The 25,884-nt window shown below is 43.2% G+C and overlaps 1 protein-coding gene across 3 annotated transcripts in view; it reads left to right on the forward strand.

Annotated features, from left to right (window-relative positions):
- LOC124113675 overlaps positions 1-22,170 on the forward strand; it is a 29,896-nt gene extending 7,726 nt beyond the window's left edge. Inside the window, exons 3-14 of one of the 3 annotated variants that reach the window (XM_046474138.2) lie at positions 175-389; positions 1,756-1,957; positions 2,565-2,714; positions 3,470-3,612; positions 4,301-4,538; positions 6,047-6,193; positions 7,020-7,166; positions 16,228-16,334; positions 17,020-17,218; positions 18,500-18,622; positions 19,987-20,157; positions 21,546-22,170. In XM_046474138.2, coding sequence (XP_046330094.2) covers positions 175-389; positions 1,756-1,957; positions 2,565-2,714; positions 3,470-3,612; positions 4,301-4,538; positions 6,047-6,193; positions 7,020-7,166; positions 16,228-16,334; positions 17,020-17,218; positions 18,500-18,622; positions 19,987-20,157; positions 21,546-21,805 — 2,102 coding nt within the window. In that variant the 3' untranslated portion in view covers positions 21,806-22,170. Of the gene's footprint in view, positions 1-174; positions 390-1,029; positions 1,083-1,140; positions 1,156-1,755; positions 1,958-2,564; positions 2,715-3,469; positions 3,613-4,300; positions 4,539-6,046; positions 6,194-7,019; positions 7,167-16,227; positions 16,335-17,019; positions 17,219-18,499; positions 18,623-19,986; positions 20,158-21,545 lie in introns of those variants that run through there. The other 2 variants (XM_048386009.1, XM_048386010.1) reach the window with 2 other exon arrangements.
- Positions 22,171-25,884: the final 3,714 nt, after the last annotated feature.

The raw sequence follows: 25,884 nt of genomic DNA on the forward strand, positions 1-25,884 counted from the left end.
ACAGACCTCCGTCATACAGCTGGAATATTGCTGAGTGCGGCGTTAAACAACAAACAAACAAAATAAAAACAAAAAGTAAACACTGTTTTATAAAGGTGTATTCTTATTAAAAGGAGGATCTTATCATTGTTAAGTGATAATGTCAACTAGTTTATGATTATTTTTTATACACAGATGTTGGTTTCAACGGCATCAGGCCTCAGCTTGGCTTCATCAACAATGTTCTCAACAAGTACTTCACCGTGTACTTCCCCCAAGCTGTCAAAGTGGGCTTGCAGTTGTATATGCTGGGGTATGCGGAGAAGCTGATGTATATGTCCCACCCCTGGCTGGTCAGCATGTACCTGGACTGTCCCCCAAACCTGGTGCTGGCTGGAATACAATTACAGGTAGGTGTATGGGGAGAAGGTGGTCGGCATGTACCTGGACTGTCCCCCAAACCTGGTGCTGGCTGGAATACAATTACAGGTAGGTGTATTGGGAGAAGGTGGTCGGCATGTACCTGGAGTGTCCCCCTCACCTGGCTGGAATACAATTACAGGTAGGTGTATGGGGAGAAGGTGGTCGGCATGTACCTGGACTGTCCCCCAAACCTGGTGCTGGCTGGAATACAATTACAGGTAGGTGTATTGGGAGAAGGTGGTCGGCATGTACCTGGACTGTCCCCCAAACCTTGTGCTGGCTGGAATACAATTACAGGTAGGTGTATTGGGAGAAGGTGGTCGGCATGTACCTGGAGTGTCCCCCTCACCTGGCTGGAATACAATTACAGGTAGGTGTATGGGGAGAAGGTGGTTGGCATGTACCTGGACTGTCCCCCAAACCTGGTGCTGGCTGGAATACAATTACAGGTAGGTGTATTGGGAGAAGGTGGTCGGCATGTACCTGGACTGTCCCCCTCACCTGGCTGGAATACAATTACAGGTAGATGTATGGGGAGAAGGTGGTCGGCATGTACCTGGACTGTCCCCCAAACCTGGTGCTGGCTGGAATACAATTACAGGTAGGTGTATTGGGAGAAGGTGGTCGGCATGTACCTGGACTGTCCCCCAAACCTGGTGCTGGCTGGAATACAATTACAGGTAGGTGTATGGGGAGAAGGTGGTCGGCATGTACCTGGACTGTCCCCCTCACCTGGCTGGAATACAATTACAGGAATGTGCTATTTGTAACTCATTGTAACCACAGATAGGATGAAGTTTATCAACATTGGTCACAGAGAGTAGATGGGTGGGTGGCTGTGATTGGCAAGCTTGACTCTTTAGAGTTTCTAGGGCTTCAGTCCTACCCCACACTGAAACACATGTTTCTCCTTAAGCAAGAGACTTGTTTTTAATATTCCTCTGTTCACCCAGCAGTGAATGGGTACCTGGTAGAACACTGTAGAATGAAATAATAATGTGCCTGTTAACCTTCAAACGACTCATAAGGTAGCTTGGGTTGTATGTCCCCCAGGGAGCTGAGAATGAAAATCGAGTGTACACTAATCCTTCAACCAGGGTGATACATGGATTGTGCCAACATCTTTAAGAAAACATACTTATGTTCAAGTTTTGGAGTTGGTATGGATGCCCTTCAACCTTATGATGCTCTTGCTTTTATGCTTCGCTCGTCACACCGAAGACCCAGGTTCGATTCCCGACATGGGTACAATGTGTGAAGCCCATTTTTGGTGTCCCCCGCCGTGATATTGCTGGAATAGTGCTAAAAGCGGCGTAAAACCATACTCACTCACTCACTCTTGCTTTGATGCAGTGCCCTAACAAGACGGAACTGAGCAACTTCGAGGCAGCTATCAAGATGGGGATTATCACATGGCATGCTGGGCCGATGAATATGAACAATGAAATGTTCGACCCCTCCATGGTTGACTACACCCTGCAGATCAGTGAAGACCTCGATAAGAGATTCGGGATAAAGCGCCCAACTCGTGTCGTCAGTCAGAGGGACGTCCCAGGTAGGAACAGAACATTGAAACAAGTAGATATGAAGTCATTGCTGTGAATGATATCAGTTCAAGGATATAAGTCTTGGTAGTTTTGTAACATGTTTCAACACCTCCGTGGTCTAGTGGTAGAGCGTCCGCCCGGAGAGGGCGGAAGGCCTGGGGTTCGATCCCCCTCCATTTCATACCAAAAGACATTAAAAGATGGTACTTGTCGTTACCCTGTCTGGCGCTCGGCATTAAGGAGCGAAAACAAGGAATGGTCGGCTCGGAGTCAGTATACTGTGCCTGAGTAGGGTACTCATGTTAAACTGCAGCATGGTATCTCAGTGAGCTAGCACTATAAATCAGCATCAGTCCGGACTAGTACAAGCAGCCACACACACAGGTGCATGCACGTCGCTATATAAGTGCAATAATCTTGGACGCGACGTTAAATCCCATTTCACCTCACCTTTGTAACAGATTTTAAATGAACCTGATGTTTATTATTATAAAATGTAGTCTTGAACATATTTTCTGTCGATCCATCCTCAGCTACGTTATTTTCGATGAGTTGATACGACTTTTTAGACTGCTCACGCCATGTGTCCATGAACAAGTTGATGAACAATTTCAGGCATGTCGATCGCTCTGCTGCCTCTGTATGCTAAGCATGGCATCGAGGGTATCAGTGTTGGTGTCAATGGAGGGTCGGCACCACCGGCCGTCCCCAAGATCTTCCGCTGGGAGTACCAGAATGCCAGTCTCATCGGAATGTGGCATCCACGTAAGAAAAACATTTTTGGGGTTCATTTTTTTAATTCTGCTAAATAAATAATTATATCAGGGGTTTGTCTACACCTGCTCAGAGGCCGACATTTGACAGCAAATGTCATTAAAAGTTCCCAAATTGTAATTAAGCATTTCATGCTGCTATATTTTGACTAAAAGTTATGGATTAAGATTACTTGTATTTCACTGAGAACTGGACCAATATACAGGAAGAGGCTTTAAAGCTTTGTTTAACATGATTGCATGGAATGCAATGTTAAATTTCAATGTTAAAATACTTATGAACTTAGGAATATAAGAACTTTTTTTCAATCTGCAATTGTGAACCATTTTCTTTTTCTCAATTTGCCAGCCAGGGGCACTTTGCTTGGAATCCTAGATTAATCTCTCAATGTTGAATTAATAAATGAAACAATCATATTTAAAATGTTCTTAACATAAGCTTGTCACACATTTAACATAGTATTTGGTTTATTTTAATCTTGTAGATTGTTTGGCCAACGAAGCACTTATCGGTTTGGCATTATTTTATGTCTGTTAATATTATGCTGAATGGGTGCAATAACACACTGGGATATGCATTTTAATATTCATCAAGTCATATGGAGTCTTTCTCATGTATTCAGCCATTGCTTTGCCTGCCCCTATTAAATTACATAGAAGTTAATGAAATTGCTTGAATATTGACGATATGGCATAAAAACAACCTTCTTGCATATATTTTGGCTGAGTTGTCTCCCCTGCTACCAGGCGGCTACCCCGACCCACCAGGGAAATACCCAGCACGGGCCCTAGGCCTGTCTGCAAAGGACTGCGTGACATTCGAAGGTCTGGATGAAGCAATGTGTTACGCTTTCAAGAGTGACAACCAGGGACCTCCAGCATCTATGGCGGTAACATTGATATATTAGACTTTATTGTTTAGCAAAATAACAAACAGATGACAAGTCCATGCTTAATATAACAGACCCGTGAAGGGTCTTCAGCAACCCATGCTTGCCGTAAAAGGCAACTACGCTTGTCCTAAGAGGCGACTGACGGGATCGGGTGGTCAGGCCTGCTGACTTGGTTGATGCATGTCGTCGATCCCAATTGCGTGGATCGATGCTCATGATATCAATCACTGGATTATCTGATCCAGACTCGATTATTTACCGACCGCAGTCATATAGCTGGAATATTGCTGAGTGCGGAGTAAAACAACAAACCAACAACTTGTAGAGAATCTAACAACATGAACCAACCATTACTTTGGTCTCTTGATCTTTTGGACAGATGGTCAAAATAAATAAAGGATGTAAGTAATGAGCATCACGGTTCGCCCCGATTATATTTCTAGGTTTGTCAGCACCATACCTGTGCTCGTGGGTTTCACCGAAGTGATAAACGTCTGAGACCTGCATCACCTCGGGCTTTCCTCCCACATTAAGCTGACACGCCACGATATAACTGGAATACTGTTAATAGCGGCGTTAAACCCAACTCACTCACTCACTCTAAACAAGATTTAAGTGCCACTGTCTGATTGTATGTTTTGAATTAACACGTATGATATGCCCGGTACTGTTTCCATTTTTTTAGGAAGTCCTCATATTCTATGAACTAGCTAGGGGACAGTTCCCTAACGCCCATATCCAAGCCTCAACCTTCGAAGAATTTGTTGCCGCTGCCCAAGTAGTTAAAGCAGAGCTCCCTCTGGTGACGCAGGAGATTGGTGATACTTGGATCCAGGGCTCCGCATCAGATCCTATGAAAGTTGCCATGATGCGAGCCTTCTTCAGAACAAGAACAAACTGCTTGTTGAAAGCTTCCACAGGCAGTATGTATTAGTGTTAGAGTTATCTCCCCTGAGTTAAGGTCTTACTTTTGAAGTTGACCGGCCATGTTGAATAATGTTCTGGTGCTGGTATGATGTTCACACACCATGGATTATTATTGGAGTCAATCTGGGGTTAGATCACCTCAACAGGGCTCCAGATCATTGTTTGTGTTATTGAGTACTAACTAGGGCAGGGACGGGTAACTTGGGTACTGGGGTACTCAGGTCAGGTGGGTCCTGAGTAGGACCCGGGTACCCACAGGACTACCCAGACAAGTGGTTTGTCATGTGCCATATGGTTAAATGACAATAACACTAAAATTCCATGGTTACACTAGTACAAGTCGCTAATGTTCGCATATCTTTCCAACTATGCACACATTCCTTCTGACTTTTAAATGTTTGACTGAAAACAAAGCTTCTGTCAGCTTCAGTGTATGCACATTCAGATCGTTTACTATGCCTGAACACTTTTTGCCAGGGCTCCAGTGAAGCAATTCCCTATTGAACATTTTATGCCCAACTTATGACCTACAGCAGGTACCCGGGTAGGGTCGGGTAATAGGGGGTTGGGTACCCAGGTAGTAAACTTGGACTTGTCCCAGCCCTAGGACTTACTCACATGCTACTGTTCACTTTGAGTGAGTGAGTGAGTGAGAGATTGAGTGAGTGAGAGATAGAGTGAGTATGGTTTTGCGCCGCTATTAGCAGTATTCCAACAATATCAAGGCATGGGAAACCAGAATCATTCACTTTGAGTATTCACAGGTTTCCTTGGGTATTTAACATATTTTTACTTGACTTGACTATTGAGTATTTTTATTCCAAAGAATGAACCTTTTTCAAAATGCTATTTCATCTGACTGCTTATTTGCATTTCTCCATTGATGCCCCAAGTGTCACATATCACGTTAGTTCACAACGGTGATGCATGACTAAGTGACATTGGAAATTGAGGAGTCTACTGTAATATGCAGTAAATATGTTGATCAGCTGTAGGAAATGTATATGCAGTAAATATGTTGATCAGCTGTAGGAAGTGTATATGCAGTAAATATGTTGATCAGCTGTAGGAAGTGTATATGCAGTCAATATGTTGATCAGCTGTAGGAAGTGTATTTGCAGTAAATATGTTGATCAGCTGTAGAGAGTGTATATGCAGTAAAAATGTTGATCAGCTGTAGAGAGTGTATATACAGTAAATATGTTGATCAGCTGTAGGAAATGTATATGCAGTAAATATGTTGATCAGCTGTAGGAAGTGTATATGCAGTAAATATGTTGATCAGCTGTAGGAAATGTATATGCAGTAAATATGTTGATCAGCTGTAGGAAGTGTATATGCAGTAAATATGTTGATCAGCTGTAGGAAGTGTATATGCAGTCAATATGTTGATCAGCTGTAGGAAGTGTATATGCAGTCAATATGTTGATCAGCTGTAGTAAGTGTATATGCAGTAAATATGTTGATCAGCTGTAGAGAGTGTATTTCTCCTGTGTGTGTACAGATGCAAGCAGCTGCCCCAATGATGAACAGATGTACAACGCCTCCCGCTTCCTGACCAAGCTCGGAGAACACACCTGGGGCATCGCCCAAGCTGGGGACCTGATCAACTGGGAGAATGATATATTCTACAAGTTTCTTGAAAACCAGAGTATGTGTTATAAGGTGTTCATAGCATTTTGTGTAAATGGGGATTTGAGGGAGTAGAGGAACACAGTCACCTGCTTTATATATATATATATCATTGCCCAAGGCTTAAAAAAATAAAAGAATTGGTTCTCAGGCAATGGGTTTTGAAAATATGGTGCAGGCGGCAGGAGTCTTTTTTTTCTTCTTTTTTTTTTCAAACTACATGTGTAGTATGTAACCAAATAAACAGTTGTGTACAATCAACCTGGGAAAGAAATATATGTATTCCTTGATGAGTAAAATACTGAAATCCAGTGTTTGACTACCGTTGGACTTGGAATTTTTATTAAGAATCTTATTATTATTATTTTTTAAAATGGAAATAAAAATGAAACATGGAGCAAACTTTATGATGATGTCTGAGAACCAAGACTATTAATTTTTTTTAGCCTAAAGTGTACTTGGCTATTGTATTAGACGTGTGCAGAAAGGAAAGTCATGAAGAAAAATGTCACGATTTCGTTTTTATTATTTTCATCATATTAATGGTTTAGCAGTTACATGAAGGTGAGTGAGAATTGTTTGCCTATGGTGGACATTCACCTGCTCCAAGGCAACGTCAATGGTTGGTTAATGGACCCGCCAACTGGAACCAGCCATTTGCCCAATCCATATCCAGTTTTGATGAGGTAAAAAAGTAAGAATATACAGCTACAAAATGCAACAAACAATTTCAGCTTACGTGAACCAGCAATGCTATGTGACTTATTTTGAAAATTCATGGTAATATGTTTCAATGATATCTGTAAATATTGTTTCTGTAAATATCAATTTCTTGTATCCCACAGCTTCTCTGTACATGCAAGGCCCATTGTCTTGGATCGAGCAGCGACAATTTAATGACCTTGCCCTTGATGCACTGGGAGATCATCCACTGGCAGAGCAGGTCAGCGCAGAGTGGAAGCAGCTGAGAGCTTCCATCCCTGACTTCACTGGTATGTTTTGTTTATTTGCTTAATGTTTAGAGCCGCTCTCAACAAAATTTCAGCTACCGTATATGACCGCAGATAAGCCGACCCCGTAGATAAGCCGAGGTGTTAACTTGACCGTTGAAATAAGAAAGAAAATGATATGACCCGCAGATAAGCCGAACCAGGAAGTGAGAGCCAAAAAAGCACTGCGAAGTCGGACTGCAAGACATGTGCCGGTACTCGCAGATATTAAAAAATATATGATGAAAAAGGTTGGAATTATATTGAAAAAGTCATTATTATTTCCAATGAAGATTTAACAAACCAGTCATCCACTTTCATAAAGTGGGAAGCTGTTCCTCTTGGGGTTTTTTAATCTCATAATGATCGTTATATGTTGCCATCAACAACGAAGCGTCATTTTGTGAATTGGTGTATATAGAATTATGAACCCGTGAGAAAATATATCAGCTAGAGCGAAGACTTGCAGTTTGAATTCAGCGTCGTAAACATGGCGTTTTCGTTTCAAACTCATGATGAGAATGTCTGTCAGTACAAATATACCAACTGATATAGGAGATTTAACATGCGCTTTCCGACTGTAGCGTATTTCGCACACGGAAATATACCAACTTTTATACCCCCCTTTATACCACTATTGTATGTTAATCCAATTGAATTAAATAAACTATGAATGACCATCACTTACTCACAGGCTTCTCCAGTTTATTAAACTAATCTCTCGAAAAATTAAAAGAAATTAAGCCCCTACTCCCAACACGATCGCTAAGCACCCACAACATGAAAATGTTTGTGTAAACAACATGACAATACCAATCGGCCTGTTATTATCAGTGCTCATTTCCTTGTGTACTGTGTTGCTTTTTAAACAACAGGAAGCAATCACAGTGGTCACCGTTTGTGACGTCACAGGAAACAGCTGATCACATGTTTTTGCAAATGGCGAACGGAAATAACTCGCCGTTACAGTTGTTTATTTGCCTCTTTCAATAAAGGTAGCAGTTGTTCCTTATCAATTTATGAACTTTGCAAAACGTACGTAATAGCTATTGGCGATTTCATCTGGGGATTATATATTATAGCTGTGAATTACATATATTGCTACATGTAAAATTACATTAAGTAATACGTTACCACTGTTATACCAAGGCTGTTGTCTCCCACAACTGCTGCTATAGCGAAATCTACCACAGAGATCTCAATTACCTCATGCAGCACGTGCGTAGCCACCTAGCTGCCATGTGACACCCTTCACTCTTGTCTCCTTCGTCTGCTTAGCAAGACGTGTTTTCTCCTGCTGAAGCGTTCCTTGAAGATTTGGTGATATTTATTATAGTTTATTCTCTAATAAACTGTGCTTTTATGGGGCGTTGCGGTAGCTACGCTTGGTTATAATTTTCCCGCCAAACGGAAAATTTTTCCCGCCCTTTTTTCTATATACTTGCGGGGTTCGCGTATGCACGTTGTGTTTTACGTTTCCCCTGTTCTTGTATGTTTTGGGGGTTAACATAACTTATTTCTTTAATAAAAGTTATATGTGTATGTTATATGTTCACATTGCTCGTTTATTTTCTTGTGAAAATGTTCGTTTGTGAATCATTGTGGTGCGTGCGTTGTAACCATGTTTTGTTCTTTGTTTATAGCAAACAATCAATGTCTGACATGGATATGTCCCCAGTATCCACCCCCTCTACCCCTGCTCCTCGGAGTTATGGGGTGTGCAGAAAGTTTTTGTCGTCCCGGGATCCCCACGATCGTTGCCCGCGGTGCAGGGTTCCTTGCAGGGACACCCGGTGCATCCTGTGCGAAGGTCTGGGGCCTGCGGATTTTGAGCGGTACCGGCTGTACGTACAGTCCGTCTCCACCCCTGTGGTGGCCGGTTCGTCCGGTCGGGGTCCCCGTGCGGGTACCACCTCCTCGGCTGCGGCGGATCCCCTTGCGGCCCTCGGGCTGTCTGGGGATTCCGTCGCCGCATTGTTGTCGAAACTTGTGGATTCCAAGCTGGCGGCCTTATCGCAAGATAGGCCGCTGGCTGTTCCGTCCCCGGCCTCTTCGGTGGCCGCGGGGTCGGACGCTCCCGCTATCGGTTTAGGACCGCGTGGCCATGGTTTATGACCTCTTTGAGGACATGCCCCGGCCGGTACCGCGGGGAATCCACGACTGTGGGTTCCTCCGAGGTATACGATGAGTCTTCCGACACGGCTTTCCCCGCATCAACCTTGCTGCGCGGTTTCAAGCCTTCCTTGGAGAACGCCTTCGCGGCAGCCTCCAGTCGGGGTCTCCCGTTGCCTCCGACGTCGTGGAGAAAGGGTTTATTCCCGGTACATGACCTTGCCTTTCCCGAGGCTGGTCCTACCGCGGAGGCCCATGTTGAGCGGTTGGGTGTCCTTGCCCCACCGGCTGCTACGGTAACGCAAGCTACCTTGCACCAGCTGGACGCCTTCGCTCGGCACTCCATGTCTCACGGAGACACTTACTTGGCTGCAGCGGCCCGTCTGGTCGAAGGTTCTCCCACGGACCGTGACCAGCGCATTTACAACTGCCTGCTCAGTTTAAATGCTTCCCTGGAGTACGTTGCCGAGGACTCTCGGCACACACTTGCTCTTGTTGGGTCCCTGCATAGGCGCCTGGGTGCCGCTCCTAACCGGAGCGCGCCCCAGGCTGCTGCGGCCGGTAGGTCTAAGGGGTCGGGTTCTTCTTCCTCTGGGAAGTAGCCCCGCCCTGAGGGCTCCGGTATGGGCAATCAGCTGCCCTTTCGCGGGAAGACGGGGAACTGGGGGAAGCCCAAGTCGTCGACGGACGGCAAGGGCCCCTCCAGGTGACTCTCATTGGAGGGGTTCGTATGCCGACAGCGCCAACTTCGGTTGGCCCTTAGGCGAACCCGAGTCACTTGGCCCTGGACAGTTGCGCCTGTCGCAACCTGTCAGGGCCCCCTCTCCTTCCCCAGTGGGAGCCAGACTCCAGACTTACTGGGAGAATTGGGAACAAGTGTTCGACGACCCGTGTGTGGTCAACACGATTCGGTACGGCTATCGGCTTGATCTCAAAGCGAATCCGCCGCTCACCGTTGCCCCGTTGGCAGGTTTCGATTCGGAAACCGATCTTCCCATCCTCGCCGATGCCATCGGCAGGTTGGTGGAGAAGGGGCAGTACGGGAGTTAGCTCTACCAGAAATAACACCGGGGTTTTACTCCAGGATATTTCTCGTTCCAAAGTAGGACAGTGCCGAACAGTGATTCACACGTCCGCTCCCTGGCTGTTCACCCGGTTAACCACCCCCATAGTGGGGTTCCTCCACAGGAGGGGTGTCCGGTACTTCGCGTACCTGGACGACTCGCTAGTAGCAAATCGAATTACGGACACCCTGTCACGCCATCTCGATTTCGCACGTCGGCTCTTGGAGCAATTTGGGTGGATTATCAATCTCCCCAAGAGCGAGTTAACCCCTTCTCAGAACTTGCTGTTCATCGGAGGTCGGTTCAACACGGTGTCCCATCGCCTCTTTGTCCCCCCAGACCGGTGGCACAAAATTCAGGCGATGATTGCCAAAGTCTTAGCGGTGCAACAGACTGTTCACTTTTGGGAACAGCTGTTAGGGCTACTTGTATCAGCCCAGGACTGCACCGCACGGGGTCGTCTCCAACTCCGCCCGCTGCAACGGTTTTTAATCCAGTTGTTAGCAACGGAGGTGAACAGTGCGACCGTCGCCCTCCCGGATCGGCTCCGACCGCATCTGGAGTGGTGGACGGTCCCTTACATTGTCTTATCAGGAGTCTCTATGCGGCCCTACCGGGCCACGTTGACCCTGTATACAGACACCTCTCTAGTGGGCTGGGGCGCCCATCTAAAGGGGGAGGTGAGCTCGGGGCTGTGGTGCTTAGACGAACTAGGTCTTCACATCACTTGTCTCGAGTTCAAGGCAGTGATCAACGCAGTCAATCACTGGAAGCATCGTCTCGTCGACGCCCGGCTCATGCTGGCGACCGACAACACGACGGTAGTGTCCTATGTGAACAAACTGGGGGGAACCCACAGTCACTCGCTACTCGATCTCACGTTCGAGTTTTACGCTCTGGTGGACAGTGTCCCGTGCCAGATACGCGCCCGTCACATCCCAGGTGTGCGGAACGTACTGGCCGATGCTCTATCGAGGCCTCAGGATCCGAGCCCCACAGAGTGGATGCTGAACCCAGTAGTGTTTCAGTGGCTGTGCGAACGTTTGGGTCGTCCGATGGTCGACCTGTTCGCAACGCGGTTCAACAATAATTCCCGTTGTTTGTATCACCAGTCCCGGTCCCGAGGGCCATCGATCACGATGCTCTCGCGTTAGACTGGACGGGCTTGGTCGCTTATGCTTACCCGCCGACAGCGTTGATACCACACATTCTAAGCCGGCTCCGAGGAGTTCGCTGTCGAATGTTACTGATCGCGCCCATGTGGCCGAACAGATCGTGGTACCCCGACTTGCTGACCCAGGTCACGCAGTCGCCACTTCCACTGCCTGTGAGACCGGATCTCTTGATCCACCCTCACACCCGTCAGCTTCATCCAAACGCAGGGCAGTTCAATCTGCACGCGTGGATGTTGTCACCGAGCGTCTGAGGAGTAAAGTTTTTTCTCGCCGGGCGTCTCGGGCATACGTTAGTATGCATCGTGATTCTACCCAGAAGGTGTATAATGCACGTTGGGTTATTTTCACGAAGTGGTGTTGTAAACATCACATTCATTCGCCAGATAAGGTATCTGTGCAGGATATTGCTCGTTTCATGTCTCACTTGCGAGAGACCCGGAAACTCTCCGGGGGTTCCATTGCCAACTATGTCTCGTCCGTTGCTACGGTACGGGACGTTGCTATGGGTACCAGTCTCTCCAAAGAGCCGGTGATACGGGGTATTATCAAGGGTTTCAAACAGCACGATCTTAAGAAGGGCCGCCTTCGGGCACCGGCCTGGGATCTTTCCCTAGTGTTGCAATCACTTACGGAAGCTCCGTATGAACCCTTGCATAGTGCTTCGTTCCGGCATGTGACTTGGAAAACAGCATTTCTCCTCTCCTTTGCCACGGCGGCACGTGTATCCGAAATTCATGCACTCGATGTCGCCAAGGTACGATTCGATAGGGGTGACGAAGGAGCGGTCCGCCTGGGCCTGCTCATGGGCTTCGTCGCCAAGAATCAGAGAGTCGGGCAAACGGAGAGAGAATTCACTGTAAGATCACTCAAAGAAATCTTACATCCTGCTGATACTGAGGACAGAGGGCTGTGTCCGGTTAGGGCCCTTAAGTATTATCTTAAGGCTTCGAATGAACGTAGACAAGGGCGTGACCGTCTGTTCATATTGTGTAACCCTAATCGCACGGTTGACATACCTCGCAACTCGATTGCGTTGTGGCTTCGTTCTGTCATCAATCTGGCGTACCGGTCTCGGGGGTTACCGGTAGCGGGGTCAAACCCGCACGAGATCAGGGCGCTAGCGGCAACATTTGCCCTACACTCGAATATCTCTGTTCGCAGAATATTACGAGGTTGTTACTGGCGTTCTGACTCGGTTTTTGCCAATCATTACCTCAAACAGGTCGCTGATGCCGTCGTGGAGAGTGTGCACCGTCTTGGCCCGCGGATCGCGGCGCAAGCGGGCACCTAAGGGGTGTGCCCAGCGCAATTCCGAACTCCTCAGGCGTCTGACCTTGCACGGTGGTCAATCTGGGTCTACTCCAATGTTCCCACTGCCGTGGGTACAGGAGTTGGGGTCCCGCAAACCAGCGCACTCACACCACAGGTGAGGGCGGCTTTTTGTGTGCTTTGTCCTTATTTGTATTTTGACAATTATGTCTTTAATTGTCTGTCGTGTATCCCAACCTTGTGATGCATGCTTACAAATACTGGAATTAGGTCACGCGCCTAATGCATACTTTAAGTAGGCTTGCTCTGGGATATACGGTCTGAATGAAATTAATTTCCCTCTTTTCGACTGTTTAACCTGATCTAAGATTAAGCTCACGCGGATACAGTGTTCTCATCCGCTGCGGCGATGAAATACCTATCCAGTGGGGCCGTTTGGAGTCACCAATCGTTTTGGCAATGACGATTGAGCCTTACGGTATGCGCTTGACAGTGCTTTGGTATTCCTATAGGGTAACGCCTAGCTAGGTGCATGCGCATCGAGTGCTTCCGCCTTGGTGTTTACTTCCGCTGGTCGGAAGGAACGCTAGCAGTCAGGATTCGGGTTGTAGGTGCTCCCCACCGCCTACTGTGGTAGTCAGCCTCGGTATAACAGTGGTAACGTATTACTTAATGTAATTTGTAGAATTTTCCTATTCGGAATATTCTATAAGTAATACGTTACCACTGGGCTGCTGCCCGCCCGTCCGTCCCCCGAGCACTTGCTCTCGCAGGAGACAAGAGTGAAGGGTGTCACATGGCAGCTAGGTGGCTACGCACGTGCTGCATGAGGTAATTGAGATCTCTGTGGTAGATTTCGCTATAGCAGCAGTTGTGGGAGACAACAGCCTCGGTATAACAGTGGTAACGTATTACTTATAGAATATTCCGAATAGGAAAATTCTACAAGATTGTGGAGTTTATGAAGAACGATAAACTTTGAACATTAAATTGAAAACTTATTATCGGAAGTAGTAACATGCATAACATTTTTTTTAATAATGACAACATTGGTGTATAAATAAACTTTATTGATAATTTATAACAATAATGGCTCTAGTCGTGGCAACTTCCAAACATTTTGGAAGTTGTTATCTATCGGACCGTCATTCAGGCGATGTTTCTGACAGATCACGATCTGAAAAATACTATCATGAAAGTGTATCCCATGGATAAGCCGACCCCTTTCTACAGAATCTTTTTTCTGGTCCTCAAAATTCGGCTTATAAATACGCAGTCATATACGGTATATGACAGCAGTCTATAAATAATTGAGTCTTGGCCAGACAATCCAGTGATTGACATAATGAGCATCGATCCGCGCAGTGGGGATATGATAACACACATCAACCATGTTGGTGAGCCTGACCATCCGATCCCATTAGTTGCCTCTTGCGGCAAGCATAGTAGCCTTTTACGGCAAAAATGGGTTGCTGAAGACCTATTCTACCCCGGATCTTCACGGGTATTACTGGTATGCATCAGGGAGGGGGGAAAGCTGATATTAGGAAGAAGTTAAAACTGCGACATGTTATCTCAGTGGGTTAGCACTATTACGGACATTAGTCCGGACTCTACGTGCGCACACGGACACACACACGCACACACACACTGTTATGTAAGTGCAATCTTGGACGCACCCCATTTCACCTCACTTGATATTAAAAGACACTCAGGTGTGGGTCTCTGTGTAGCACGGATTTCCTGTAGTTATTTTACCCATTGCCCCCAAAAAGATGTACTGCATCACACTGGGTTCTATTGGGTGATGCTCTGTAATAATCCAACTATTCTTGGTATTGTATTAGATTTGAAGATTTCGTGAAAACAGTGTACATAATTGCATGCAAGAAAGGTACAAAAATTGTTTGTACCGGGTGTATCAGTATTTGTTGAATTTTTGTAAGTCCCCCAACCTCCTTTCATAGATTGTGGAGAGACCCATCCCACATCCACGTAGCTATCAGCATGTCCGTCTGTCTGTCTCCGAAGCAGAAGTCCAAAACCGTTCAATATTTCTTTTTGAAATTTTCCATTTTGATAAGTCTAGTTCGGAACTGTTGCCTTTTGATGATTTGGGATTTTTATTCTTTTTATTTTGTTTTTGTTTTCATGATTTTCCAATCAAATATTGTGGTATATTATTAATTTGTTACAAACATGTTTTTGTACTTCGTTTGTTTTTAGAAATAGATGCACAATTAAATTCTTAGTTTGCAGCAGGGGTCCGGAAACCGTCATATGCGCCGGACATGTCCGATTGGGAATCTCAAATGTCCGGTTGAAAATATTGCTTACCGGACATTTAATTTTTTCTGTCCGGACATTTTAAAAAGTATTGTCCGGACATTCTTAAATTTTACCCGGACATGATCAACAGTTAGGACTGAGCAGTTTCCGCTGCAGTTGTAACACAATGAAGATTATCTACACTGACAAGCTTTGTTTGTTTGATTGCTGTAAATACATCGTACCGACATGATAGTCCAATCGGTCAATCACTGTAATAGGCAATAAACTGAGTTGACACTGATTAATTACTGAGAACATCTTGTTAATTTGAGTGAAAGGTGTTTACAACTGTACATAAATACTTTGCATCATCGATGTACCTCGTTATCCTCACAATGCGACGATACGTAACCTCAGACAAGTAGCGAAAGCGTGACAACCAGTCAACCGATGCAGATCAGTCGAGCGGATCTGCCAAACCCTCAAAGTCTGGACGATCATTTGTAAGACGTGGCTAACGACTTTCACTTGGTTGACATTCAATGAGGATTTGCAGATTTTATTGTTTTCAGTAGCTAGTCGTATATTGAATCTTGATTGACCGCCATTTTGCTTTCTGTGACGATCGATATCATTTTTTTATGGTCAATAATTAAGTACAGATGAAAAAAGTATTCAAATAACTATTGCTATCAACGATATTTTAGTATTTGTGATTATATTATCTGTCTTGTTTTTAAATAATCTTTAGTTTTAAAAAAACACTTTTCCCGTGAGGTCACGTGATAACCAAATATGGGATAATAGTCTCGATCCAAATGTTACAACGCGTACACTTGAGCAGACTCATGAATATAACTCATGAATATTAATTAGACCGTTCACTACGTTAACAGATCGTTATTATAACAGAAACAAACGTATGTTTTCCATTTTTATCTAAAATGATATTATTTGTTATTAATTGTCCGGTGAATTAACAATTTAAATTGAAACAATTCATAATTCTTCATATTATGAATACGTAACAACTTGTAATGTGTGTCGTCCTAAAATACGCTTTTTGAAGGGGGCGTGGCCTAAATGCAAATGTCCGATTGGGATTTAAAATTGTTCGGACCCCTGGTTTGCAGCTGTTTCACCATTATGAATTAATGATTCTCTTTGTTGCAGATTACCATTTGGTCACCGATCGCACTGCTATGATGTCATGTAACCAAGGTTACAAGTTCCAGTTTGCCGCGGATGGTTCAATCATTGCACTGGTGGACAAGAATGGAGTAAGTTGGTGTGACGTCTACACAGGTGCTTGTGTGTGAGAAGTCCCCTTTAAAACAATGTTGTGGGGATAGCCAGTGTTTGTAGTACCAAACGCTAACTCTCTCCCCAGCCATCCCACCCAGCCATCCCACCCAGCCATCCCACTCATGCATTAATTCTCCCCCATCTATAAACACACCCACTCTCTCACTCAATCACTCACCCACCCATCTGTGAAGACACCCACCCACTCTCTCACTCAATCACTCACCCACCCATCTGTGAAGACACCCACCCACTCTCTCATTCAATCACTCACCCACCCATCTGTGAAGACACCCACCCACTCTCTCACTCAATCACTCACCCACCCATCTGTGAAGACACCCACCCACTCTCTCATTCAATCACTCACCCACCCATCTGTGAAGACACCCACCCACTCTCTCACTCAATCACTCACCCAACCATCTATAAACACACCCACTCTCTCATTCAATCACTCACCCACTCATCTAATAACGCACCCACTCACCCACTCTCTCACTTAATCACTCGCCCACCCATCTGTGAAGACACCCACCAACTTTCCCACTCAATCACCCACCCACCCATCTAATAACACCCCCACCCACTCTCCCACCCAAACACTTGCCCACCCACCCACTCACTCACCCTTTAACCCAATGGCTGTAATGTTTCCAGGTGAACTGGGCGTCGCCGACAAATCCACTGGGGCAGTATGTGTACCAGACCTACAACCAGACAGACTTTGACCGCTTCGGCAGCATCTACGACACTGGCAAATTCCAAGTGGGAATCTACAAACCCAATATGACAAAGAACTGCCGGGCACAGAGCAAACCCTGGGCACACACAGTTACTGACCTTTATCAGGCAAATGGTAATCAAAGTATTTATTATCCAAAAATGGCTTCTATAGGACATTAAAGACACTGGTTATCACAGTTTACAAACTGAAAAAGTTGGAAGAATGATTTTAGATGAACAATAGAATCTAACTTTGTGTCTTTTGATATTAAATGTATCAACACTTGTCGATAACAATTGAATGCTCCTCGGACTTTATCGACGAGTGTTGATATGTTTGATATCAAACGGCACAAGGGTAAGATGCTGTTTCTCAGTGTTGTTCTATATAATGTTGTTCTGAAGCCAAAGTAGACACTTGTTAGGGCTCATCCTCAATTATCCTGTGTGTAAGGTCTCCATTCTGATATAATTATATGCTGGAGCCATTTGAAACCATAGCTTTGTCTCGGAAATGATGCCACCTCCTCCATCACTCCTTTTTCGAAAGCAGCACAGAATTTCTTTTATTTATGAGAGTAATTTCATTGGACAGCTATTTTAAGTCATGTCATCTGAATTGGGCTCAAACTGAATCTATAGTAGTGATTGATTGATGGATGGATGGTTGGTTGGCTGATTGATGGATGGATGGATGGATGGTTGGTTGGTTGGCTGATTGATTTATGGATGGATGGATGGATGGATGGATGGATGGATGGATGGTTGGTTGGTTGCTTGGGTGGTTGCTTGGTTGGTTGCTTGGTTGCTTGGTTGAATACATGTGACAATGGGGGATGTGAGATGTAAACTACTCGGGTACCTGCGTCTTGGTGTGCCAGACTTATGTCTCCTATCCAACTACAACTGGAACCAGTGTTGATGTTTGTGGTTCAAGGTAGTGATATTGTGCTGTAGTGTCATGTGAAAGAAGCAGCTCCATGGTCTAGTGGATACAGCATCGGTCAGTGGTTCATTCCCCATCTTACTAAGAGACAATGAAAGATTGTACTTGTTGTTACCCTGCCTGGTTCTCGGCATTAAGGGGATAAAAAGAAGGACTGGTCGGCTTGGAGTCAGTGTAATGTGTCTGAATGGGGTATTCCATGTTAAACTGGGGCATGGTATCTCAGTATGCTTGTCATCAAGGTAGAGGAACAGGAGTTTGTGTTGGCGAAAGTCCCCCTTTAAAACAGACTGACTAGTACAATCAGCCAACACACACACGCACGCACGCACGCACACTACGGATTGGTCATGCATGGCATGTACGTTATTTACGCAACATGTATAAGCAATTGCCTTATCTCTGTGACAGATAATAATGTTGATATGTTGACATTGATGTGGTGTGATAGAAGTATTAATTCTTCAGATGGCAGCTGCAAGTTTGGAGTCAATCTGATTCCTGTTGAAACAGAAGCGACCTTCTACTATGGTGCACCACCTAAAGTGTGCATCCGATACAGCGTTGAGACCGACTCACAGGGAAGACCAGGTGGGCAAACATGATGATGATGATGATGATGATGATGATGATGACAGTAGTAGTAATTATGAGGCTGATACTAGTCCACTGATGAAGCCAACTCCCTATTTGAATCTGGATTATCAAACTGGATGTGTTGAATTCCTGGCTGATACTAATCCACTGATAAAGCCAGAGATTTCTAAAATTCCCTAATTGAATCTGGATGTATCAATCTGGATGTGTTGAATTCCTGGTTGTTTCGAACTCAGTTTGTAGTCCCAAGAGTGTGTTGGTCCCATCCTTGCGGCATTGTTCATTCAAATTTGAATGTAACATAAGGTCAGAATGACGTCACACTAGAGACGACATCATTACTAAAGATTGTTGACGTCAATCGACAAGTTTGCTTTTCTAAGACAGCGGACGTGATCAGTGCATTTTTCTAAAGGGGAACTCAAAAGGATTAAGAAATAATGGGGAATAAAGAAAATTATTACACTAGCATGTGTGCCATACTGATTTTACGAAGCACGTGTAAGAATTCATGTATTACTCTAGCTTGTAAAATCATAACAGACAATCTAGGGTAATAATCTCTGTATGATAATTCAGTAGTATGAATAATATGCATATGGATGCATAAATGCTACCTGTGAAGATCTGGGGTAGAATAGGTCTTCAGCAACCCATGCTTGCCGTTAGGCGACTAACGCAATCAGGTGGTCAGGCTCGCTGACTTGGTTGATGCATGTCATTGTATCCCCATTGCGTTGATCGATGCTCATGATATCAAATCACTGGATTGTCTGGTCCAGACTCGATTATTTACAGACTGCCATCATGTAGGTGGCATATTGCTGAGTGCAGTGTTAAACAACAAATAAACAAACAAACAAACAAACAAAGATGCATAAATGTATGACAAATGCTTGTGTTTTTTTGTTTTTATTATTATGTTATTTACATAACCATAAAAAGATGCACAATGTTGTATGTTTGCTTTCTGTCGACTGATAACTAGGTTGAGTCAGATATGTTGAACACTGGATATGTCATGCCATGACGGATTAATTATAGTAATATGACATTAATTATAGTAATATGACAGATTAATTATGGTAATATGGCAGATTAATTATAGTGATATGACAGATTAATTATAGTAATATGACATTAATTATAGTAGTATGACAGATTAATTATAGTAATATGACAGAATCGGGTGGTCCTTCACTTCTTTTGAGTAGTATAACTCATAAGATCATGTAGCAAATCACAGGTATTGGGATACATAGGTACGGCTAATCTTGACTCTCTGAATGAATATATGACAATAAATATTTAACGACTTAATATCATTAACATGGAAGACAACAATTTCCTGTCAACAGGTGTGGCGGTAGACTTCCAGTTCTACGCCAAGCCGCCAACACGTATGCCGGAAGCAATCTTCCTGACGTTTAAGCCCGTGGAACAAGAAGGCCATCGCTGGCTGGTCCACAAGCTGGGTCAGCTCCTCGACCCCCTCAACGTGGTGCAGAACGGAAGTCAGACACAACATGGTAAGGGAGGAGGGGTCTCACTCTCCGTGAACTACACACAAACCAGCAATTCAAATAATATACCGTATTAGCCCTAATATGTACCAAGGACACTAACAAAATTTAAAAAGGGTCGCTTTTTGAAACCATACACAAGTCAAATTTGTTTTCAGAGATTGAGCAGTAAGGAACAAACTTACTTGATTATACTTAAATATTTTATAAAATAATCATGTTTTCTTTTAATACATCTGTAATATACACAAGAAAATAATGACTGTCATGTAAATTTGCAGTCCTTGTAGGGGCGCTCCTATAGATTACTTATATTGGTTGTTGGTCAGGGGGTGCTTAATGGAACACTTGTTTAATACTGCTAACATGATTTAAAAAACAATCCAAACTGAAAAGCTTCTCATAATGGGTTAGTGTGTGGTCACATTTGTGAAAGTTGCAAGTTTTAGAAGTCTTCAGTGGTAGAAGTATATGTCACCTATGTAGATCCGGGGTAGAACAGGTCTTCAGCAACCCATGCTTGCCGTAAAAGGCTACTATGCTTGTCGTAAGAGGCGACTAACGGGAATGGGTGGTTACGCTCGCTGACTTGGTTGATGCATATCATCGTATCCCAATTGCATAGTTCGATGCTCATGATGTCAATCACTGGATTGTCTGGTCCAGACTTGATTATTTATAGACCGCCATCATATAGCTGGAATATTGCTGAGTGTGGAGATAAACAACAAACAAACAAATAGAAGAATATGTGCAGCTGGAGATACAATAGAACATTAACATTTCCTTAGATTGGTATTTTTCCTTTAATGAATTTTTGTCCTAAAAATACCAACATGTAGGGGGCATTGTTTGCAGTGATTATTTCAGGCTCATTGCCCCTTAGAATTTCTTTTTACATTTTAACAAATAGACTTCTCAGGCTCATTTGACTTCCTAGAGTTAAACAGCCTAAACAGTTAATCTTGACTTGGATTAGACCCATGTCACCATTACACAACAAGGGGGCACGGGTGGTCCAGTCGTCTAAGGCGCCGTGATTCGCTGTGCAGAGTTGCGTCCCTTGGGCACGCCAGAAATCTATGATTGTGGGTTCGAATCCCGGTTCACCCCGATTATGTTTCTAGGTTTGTCAGCACCGTACCCGTGCTCGTGGGTTTCACCGAAGTGGTAAACGTCTGAGACCTGCATCATTTCGGGCTTTCCTCCCACATTAAGCTGACACGCCGCGATATAACTGGAATACTGTTAAAAGTGGCATTAAACCCAACTCACTCACTCACTCACTACACAACATATCAGCTGTGTGTAGTCATGGGTGATGGAGAAATATATATTGTATATCATATATAAGTATTGATCATGAACGTAACACATCATATTTCTTTTTCCAGGAATTGATAAAGGTGTGTACTACGTTGACTCTGCCTCTAAGGGATTAGAGATCCTCTCGCCAGATGTTGCTATAGCAACCATGTTGACATCGACGTCACCTCTGTCTGCCATCCCCAACCAGTTATCTCCACTTAAGGACGTTAATGGTGTTTCTTTCAATATTTTCAACAATGTATGGAACGTGAATTATATATTTTGGTATCCTTATCTCCTTGACGATATGAACTATAGATCAAGGTTCTTTATTACATTTTTGTAGATTAAGGGATTTCTCAGTTTACTAAAATGTGGTCATTTCTTGTGGCCATGAATCGTTTTCTATATTTTCATGATGATGCAAACGTTTTGTGAGAACACCAGGATGTCTTCAAAATATAGTTTGTGTTTTTGTTTTTTGTATATTCTGGTGATTGTTAAACTTTGACAAATATGTCTGTCTCTTTTTACTAAATGCACAACCATAAGCAGATGTTTCCACTGATAACCTGTTGATGACATATTGAGTGAGTGAGTGAGTGGGGTTTTATACCACTTCATAGCAACAATCCATATCATGATGTGGGACACAAGAAATATCGTCCCCCATTAGTGATATAATCAATAATAAATGCACCTGGATAGAAACTAGTTGGCAGTGTTTTTCAGATACCTCATCACCATGACGATGCAATACTGTCCAGGCATCTTTACAACATTTTTCAATCCCCAATGTTCAAACTTGCAACGAGAACATTCTCCAGCAGGATAATAGTTATTTAAAGGGGGTAGGCTGGGTTTAACTGCAAAAAGATATGAATGCTACATGCTACTTGGGGTGAAACGGTTAAGTCACTTCCCAAATCAGTCTTTCTTTTATTCCTAAAAACTGGGTAACAGAAGTGAGAAATTGTTGTGAACTCATAGGATCTGTAAAAGTAATAAACAAATCAAAATCTTGGAAAAAATCAAAGTATAGATCACAAATAACAGGACTAAGTTGTATTTCTCCCATGTCTGCATTTCAAGTAAAAGGTTAATATTTCTGTCTGAGGCAAATATATTTTCTCCTTGGTTCCGAGACCAGTGTGAAGATACAAGATACATTGTAACACTTGTATACTGCACATTGAAGCACCATACATTGGATGCTATTTACTGATGGTATATATTCCTGCAACAATACATCTACTTCTTCTAACATCTTAGTGCTAAGGCCCATACTTTGACATACACTTACGACAATGGTAACTGTAAGATTGCTTTGTGGAACAGGGCACTGACACTTATGACAGTTAGGATTCCTGGACATCTATCTTGCCAAATATACTTCTCAACTATAGGGATCAAAACAAAAATCAGGTACAGTAGAACACGGATATAACGAACACGGATATAGCGAACAAACGGATACAACGAACTGTTAAAAAATCCCCGATTTATCTCCTATATAATATCATATAAAATTTACGTATATAACGAACTCTCTACAGCGAACTAACAGATACAGCGAACTGATATCTGATCACCGACAAGCCCATCTATCCCTTATTAGTGACGTGTATAGCGAACTGGGAAATCTCACTCAGTGTCAAGTATCACTGACAATTGGCTGTACGCAATCAGTGGCGAATCAACACAATCAGCGGTGACGGATCAACCTTGTTTAATTTGCATTGTGTTAATCTTACCTGTACATGTAATCTTGTCTGTAAAACAAACATTAAACATAAAAAAATTACGAGATTGTGTCCAAGTGTCAGATCACTTGCATATGCTATCATTGCGGGCAATAGTAAGAGGAAAGCTATCAGTTTAGACACGAAATTGAGAATTATTAATGCTGTTGATCCAAGATGGCGGACGTTTCCGAGCAAAAACGTGTATAACGAACAACGGATATAACGAACTGATTTCTCTGGTCCCTTGTAGTTAGTTATATCCGTGTTCTACTGTATGTTATTCTATTTAATAAACACTTGACGTATTATGTAAGAGAATCAGCTTTGTGTATCATAATATTATTAAAATAATCCCTATCAGAATTGAGTTGTATAGATGTAGTTGCTTTCAAGATAATTTCAAAATAATTTGGCAAAGAACTGATTAGACACTATGCACTATGTACATTTTAGAGAGGTGTTTTCTATCCTATGTTCAGACAATGTAACCATGGCGACAGTTTGGTTCTAGGAGTGTCCTTCATTCAGCACTGTTGCCCAGCTTCGGTCAAGTTGGGTGGATGGATATATAGAGGTTATCACGCGAGTGTGTTTGGGGATGGTAAATATCCTGCATTAGGAATAAACATTGTATTTAGCGAGCCTTGGCAAAATATTTGCATCTCTATCCGCATATGACCCCAACGAATATCGTTTTTATCCGTTGGCTCTATCCTGCCGAGAAACCTACCCTTATATGATAAATAGGGCATCTCAAATGAAACCATGTACAATGAAACCCCAGTTATCCAAACTAACACTTAACCCATCATACGACAAAGGGACATATATTCGGATTCATATTGGGTATTTTTATAACACATGTTTATGTTTGGAAATTTATGAGACTAGTGTGTAGCTGTTGTTTGGACAGCAGTTTGTGATTTGTATTTGTTATTTTGTATGTACTGATAGATGAGAATATACTGTAGCTCACCTGATCCAAAGGTCAGTGCAAGGTCAAATCATGGGTTTTTGTCTCGTATCCGTATTTGCTCAGTGTTATCCCTTGAAAATAGTAAGTGTTTACTGTATATAGCTATTGGCTCTGTTTGATGGATTTACCATGTGATTGCTATCAGTTGTTGAATGTTTTACAGATTTTTATTGGTAAATTTCAACTGACACGTACATCTCTGCCATCTAGGCTGAAAAACCATTACCAGTAACTGCTGCATACATTCCTGGTTGTTAGGCAACCAAGTTCATTCCTTCCTTAAGAAATTGACAATCACAAATTGAAGGCATTTTATCATGGTTGTGTGACACCGGACTTAGCAAAATTCCAGCTATTCAACAGCAGCCTGTAAAGTAATCAAGTGTTGACAAGACAAATCATTGGTTGATAATACGAACAGCGTCCTAAGCTATACAATGATACGTAATCAGTCAAGTCACCAAGTGTGACCACCTGATATACAATGTCACCTGGGACAAATGTCACCTGGTACAAACAGCACCAGTTCACAGTTTAAGGCACATTTCAGTACTTTATGGGTTTGATGCCTAAAGGGCTAGTGATGTATATATACGTTGGGTATGTATGTAGGGTGTCAAGTTGCCTTTATGAATTATGTAAACAGCTATCTCGATAATGTTGAGAGCACTGATAGGTTATGCGGAGCTACGGAGATGCACTGATTTTTTTTTTTAATTTCACTTAAGGTTTTTGTGATATATTTGTATAATATACATACATTTTAATAGATTGTATTTTTAAATATTTTTATGTGACATTCCAGGAGAGTGCTTATCTTTGTGTTTCACAATATTTACCAATTTGTTGTAACCCAGTATAGTTGTCTGTAATACAACCGATTTGTACAACATCAGGCAATCTAGAGACTTGTCCTTTTCTGTTTGGTCCGTCATATTACAATATTACAATATGCACTTTGGACCCATTATCATGATTATGTTGTACGACCTTTTACCACTGTTTACTTGCCTTCTACCATGTTTTTACAATGATCTGGTGAGATCAATGTTCAGCAGCCATCTTGTGATCTTGTTGTGTGAAGATGACTTTCGGTTGTCCCAAAAGTCCCAAACTTCATAATTTTATGCTGTATCCTCCACAGGTTCTGTACAGTTATTAAACATTTGGATGCGAATTGTGTTTGTCTTCTTCAGTTGATTCTGAAATAACCAGCTCCTTGGGTTTTAACCTTTAGCCTGCTGAATTGTTTTCGTGCTTCTCAACCCTGCCTGCTGGATTAGTTTTAAGCATAAGGCACTGTTAAAGGGGAAGTGTACACGCAAAAATCACTTTTTATCTTTTTCTAAACAAAACGCAATTTTAGAATTAATTAGTATCTGTGTTTGAAAATATACACTCATTTTATTCACAGTGAAAGTAGGAAGCTCACAATAGTGTGAAAATGATATGCCGTTATGAGGCCTTCGTTTTTCGAGCTAAACAGGCCTGAGTTATCCCCCTTAGATTATGACGTAATTGGTGCCAATTCAACTGGGTCCCTGTCTATTCTCAACGCAAAAGATATCAAGTACCAGTTTGCGGTAAAACAACATGGCCTACGACACATTCCGGCGCAGTGGTGACTCAGCATAACACTATGCTGGCTGGCATCTGAGACGCTAGAATCACTCACCTGTACCTACACCACGTGAAGCGGCTCTA

This window comes from Haliotis rufescens, unplaced genomic scaffold (assembly GCF_023055435.1).
Source record: "Haliotis rufescens isolate VD_foot unplaced genomic scaffold, xgHalRufe1.0.p SCAF_6, whole genome shotgun sequence".
Taxonomy (NCBI): Eukaryota; Metazoa; Mollusca; class Gastropoda; order Lepetellida; family Haliotidae; genus Haliotis; species Haliotis rufescens.